General features: G+C 47.3%; 1 protein-coding gene across 1 annotated transcript; it reads right to left on the reverse strand.

Moving 5' to 3' along the window:
* SWI5 (SWI5 homologous recombination repair protein) lies at positions 1 to 3,823 on the reverse strand (the record flags this gene model as incomplete). The annotated part of the gene is made up of 4 exons (XM_019541104.1): positions 1 to 345; positions 923 to 1,017; positions 2,124 to 2,245; positions 3,530 to 3,823. Coding segments are annotated over 4 exons (576 nt in total), but the record flags the coding sequence as incomplete, so codon positions are not given.
* Between the last annotated feature and the right edge of the window lie 2 nt (positions 3,824 to 3,825).

Here is a 3,825-nt window from a genome sequence, read left to right on the forward strand (position 1 = left end):
TGTTTTTTTTTTAAACTCTCACCAAGAAGAGAAGTCAAAAACTGACATCACCCAAAACATCCAAACACCCTCATTCCAGAAAGGAGGATGCACCTTCCCTAAAAACAGGTAATTAATTCAATAGCTTCTGTGTTCTAGAATTTAGTTATTCAACGATCTAAGGCGGTAGACAGCACCCTTGAAAATCTACGTTTATTGCCCTGGTGTACAGGTTCCAAATGTGTCAGTCACCCACATACAAAGGTCCAATGGCTGAAGGAAACTGTCTTCTATATCAATGCTAGTCGCTGAGTTCTAGATCAAATTCAGGATAGAGGTCCTTTGTGGTAAGTCCTCGGATCACAGCTAGGAGGGAGAGAGAGAGAGAGAGAGAGAGAGTGTGCAAGAATAAACACAGCTTCCACTGCAGAAGATGCAGGACAGGCAAGAGTTGCACCTTGTTGCAACTCTTTGTTCAAGTAATGAAAGACTAGCACCTCCTAAGCCCTTGCCTTTGTTGGCTTCTTTAATAGCCATGCAGCTGGTGCAAAAGCATCATGCTTGCACACCCTCCTGATTCCATTCCTAACCTGGAAGTCTTTTACAGGTCTTATGCAGTGCTGAATACATAAGTCACAAGAGAAACACTGAGGGTTTCTATCTAATAGAGAAGGATCTGCTTTGAGAATCCACAGAAAACATAAACTGCCTTTAATGGCAATTGCATAATACCCCCATTAGAATCAGAGCATGAATAGCTTCCTGAAGTTCTCCCCCTGGTCTGGAAAGATCCCAAAGGGGTAGTGACAAAAATATTCTCTCTGAGAAAGGGATATAAGGTCATGCTAGAACTAATGATAAAAACTTAGTAGTGTAGCTTCTGTTAAACAAAATTAAAATACTTCTGAAAAACAAGCTGCTTGTTAGCAGTGTCCTGCCTTACCCAGCTTGCCCAGCAGCATCTGTCCAGCATCTTTAATATCATTATACTCATGGAGCAGAGAAATGTGTTTCTCCAATTCATCCAGGCTGTAGCCTCTGTAACAACAAAACCAGAAAGGTCACACAGTTTCTGTGTAAGGTACTGCTTAGGTTTCACAATTTGTAACCCACAAAAGGCACAGCTGCCAGGAGTCAAAGGCAAGATGACCACAACTCTGCTTCACCATTGAAGATTCTAGGACCTTCGTCTCCTTCATACAACACCCTTCATTCCAAAGCTTTGCCCACCATTCACTCATCATGAAAATGCAGCTGTTTCTGGGGTTTAAAGTTGTGAGTTACCGAGACAGCACATATCAGACCAAGTAGACAAGACGACTATGAGAAGGAAATTTGGGAAATTAACACATTTTACTTAGAATTGAAGTTTGGCCAAGACATATAATGAGACCTGCATTTTAAGTCTCATCAAAAAGATGCTTTGAATAGCACAAAGGCCATTAGCAGCATGACAGGTAAGAACACCTCTTCATAAGCCACAAATATTCCTTCCGGAGACACGGGGCTTCCTTTAAAGTTCTCCCTCATGAACGCTGCATGTCCCCAAAGGCTAGGGGGGCATGGCAAGCTCCTGCAGGTGACAGCAGTGGTGTTGGTGGTGGGAGCATGGCAACAGTGAGTGGCAAGCTCCTGCAAGTGGCTGCAGCAATGCCAGCAGGCAGGGTGAGGGTGGTAAGTGCTGACCACAGGTCGGCAACTACCCACAGACACTGCCAGCAGTGTTGCCGGTGGCCAGCAGTGATCAAGGACTACCTCAGACGCTGCCAGCAGCATCAGCGGCAAGGGGGGGGCCAGGGATGAGTGGTGACTGCCCACAGGTGCCGCCAGCAGTATCAATGGTGCTTTTTGCAGGGGGTACAATGCCAAGCTCGGGGTGCATGTGCACCCCTTACATATCACCAACGCTCTCCCTCTCCAATACTGAAGAAGCACAGCCTTGCTTTGCCAAACAACAGACAAAGTTCACAGTTGTACTTTGTACTCGAATGCTGAAATTAACAGCGCTCTGAGCTAAGCAGACTGAACTGATAAAGAAATATGAGAAAGCAAAAGGACCATTTTCAACTCTGAGGCAGAGGCCCGGTTTAGTTTAAAAAAAATAACAGGCCTTGTGCCGAGCATCAAGCTAGTCAAGGACATACTCAGCCAATAACTGTGCAATTTCCTGGTCCAGAGCGAGGTCCTTTTCTTTCAGCTCTTTAATTTCACCCTGTAGGGTTTCCTTGTTGATTCCATCTGATGGAGAGGATCTTGGAGACTGGATCTGTAGGGCAAAGAGTACATTTAACATTTTACTAATTCAGCACCATGTAAGAAGCCACTGTCCCAGATGGAACTGATCAGAAGAGACAATAGGTACCTGTTAGTTCATTCCTGAAGTATCACTTAAGTGAAAAAAATACTAGACCTTGCAGAAAAACTTGACAAAGCATTTATCAGTCTATGAAATGCCAGTCCATTCTGTGTAGTCTGTGAGCTCTTCCCAGCAGAGGCTGGATCCTAGTCAGTGTTTTGTACATTTACAACACTACGTGAAGAATTGTAACAAACAATTTAGAAAAACAGCTTTCAGAGCACATGCACAGGACTACACTATCCAGCATCTCAGGATACAGATATCTAGTAGCACTTCTGTAAATTAACAGAAGTTTAGGCTGCATAAATTACTCAAGAGCAGTTTGCCTCTTGTCTGGATAACAGATCTGCTTGTTGCCTTAGTATTGTCACAGAGTTAAATTCTCTTCCCCCCAGGGAAATCTCTACTGAATCAGATCCAAACCATTAGAAGTATTAGGATCACCTGCAGTTTCAGCTGAGAGAGCAATGACTACATATGCCATAACGACTGAATTAGCACAGGAAATGGTTCTTCCAGGAGAGATGTGAAGCCTTTTAGACATAATAGATGTTCATACCAAACTCACTCTGCAGACAGCTTCCACAGGGCTGGCTACAAATGCCAGACTGACACTGAGACTAAATTCATTTGGCAGTAATGGATTCTATGCAGATTCATTTCTGAACAAGGAGGGAGAGAGGCTTTGGAGAAGTTTGTTGCTGCCACATGCCTGCATTATAGATGGCAAAACATCTGCATTCAACTATGGGCTTCATCGTGTGTGCAAGAGAAAGAAATGATCCATGTAACCAACCAGCTTAGCTGCTGCCATGCAGGCACAACAGCTGTCCATGCCAGACTCAGTCTGGGCTGGCTGAAAATGAGACTGACACCGAGAATGAATTTGTGTAGCAGCCAGACTCAATGCAGACTCCTTTCTGTACAAGAAGGAAGAGGCACTGAGGATGAAGGATGCTGCTGTCCTGCATCCACACGGCAGATGGCAAAACATCTGCACCCTGTGAGGCTTGCTGTGCGTCTAGCATAAGAGAAAGAGACTGCAGAACCGACCACCGCAGCTGCCGTTATTCTCTAGGAGGCATCCAAACTGGGTCATCAGGGTGGATGAAAAGGCAGGTCCGCCCCGCGCCCGCTCCTATTCCCAGAGCACGAGGGCCCAAGCGATGCAGTGCTCTGCCCGGCACTCACCGGCGATCGGAAGCCCGCATGGCAGCGGTCCTGGCGCCCGAGAGGGGCCCTGGAAACAAGAAGGAAAGGGCCGTTTTCAGACGGGAGAAGATTGAAGGAGCCAGGCCGGACCCCCGTCTCCCTCCCCACCTCGAGAAGCAGCAGCAGCTCCCCGGAGCGCACTGCACTGCACTGCACTGCACCACCCAGCGGGGCTGGGGCTCGCCGAGGGCCGGGCACCCGCCAAGCCCAGGGGAGGGAGCAGGGCCCCAGCCGGCGCGGAGCCCTCGGGCCAGGGAGGGAGCTCGTACCGCCGC

This window comes from Crocodylus porosus, unplaced genomic scaffold (assembly GCF_001723895.1).
Source record: "Crocodylus porosus isolate Cpor-Errol unplaced genomic scaffold, CroPor_comp1, whole genome shotgun sequence".
NCBI lineage: Eukaryota > Metazoa > Chordata > Crocodylia > Crocodylidae > Crocodylus > Crocodylus porosus.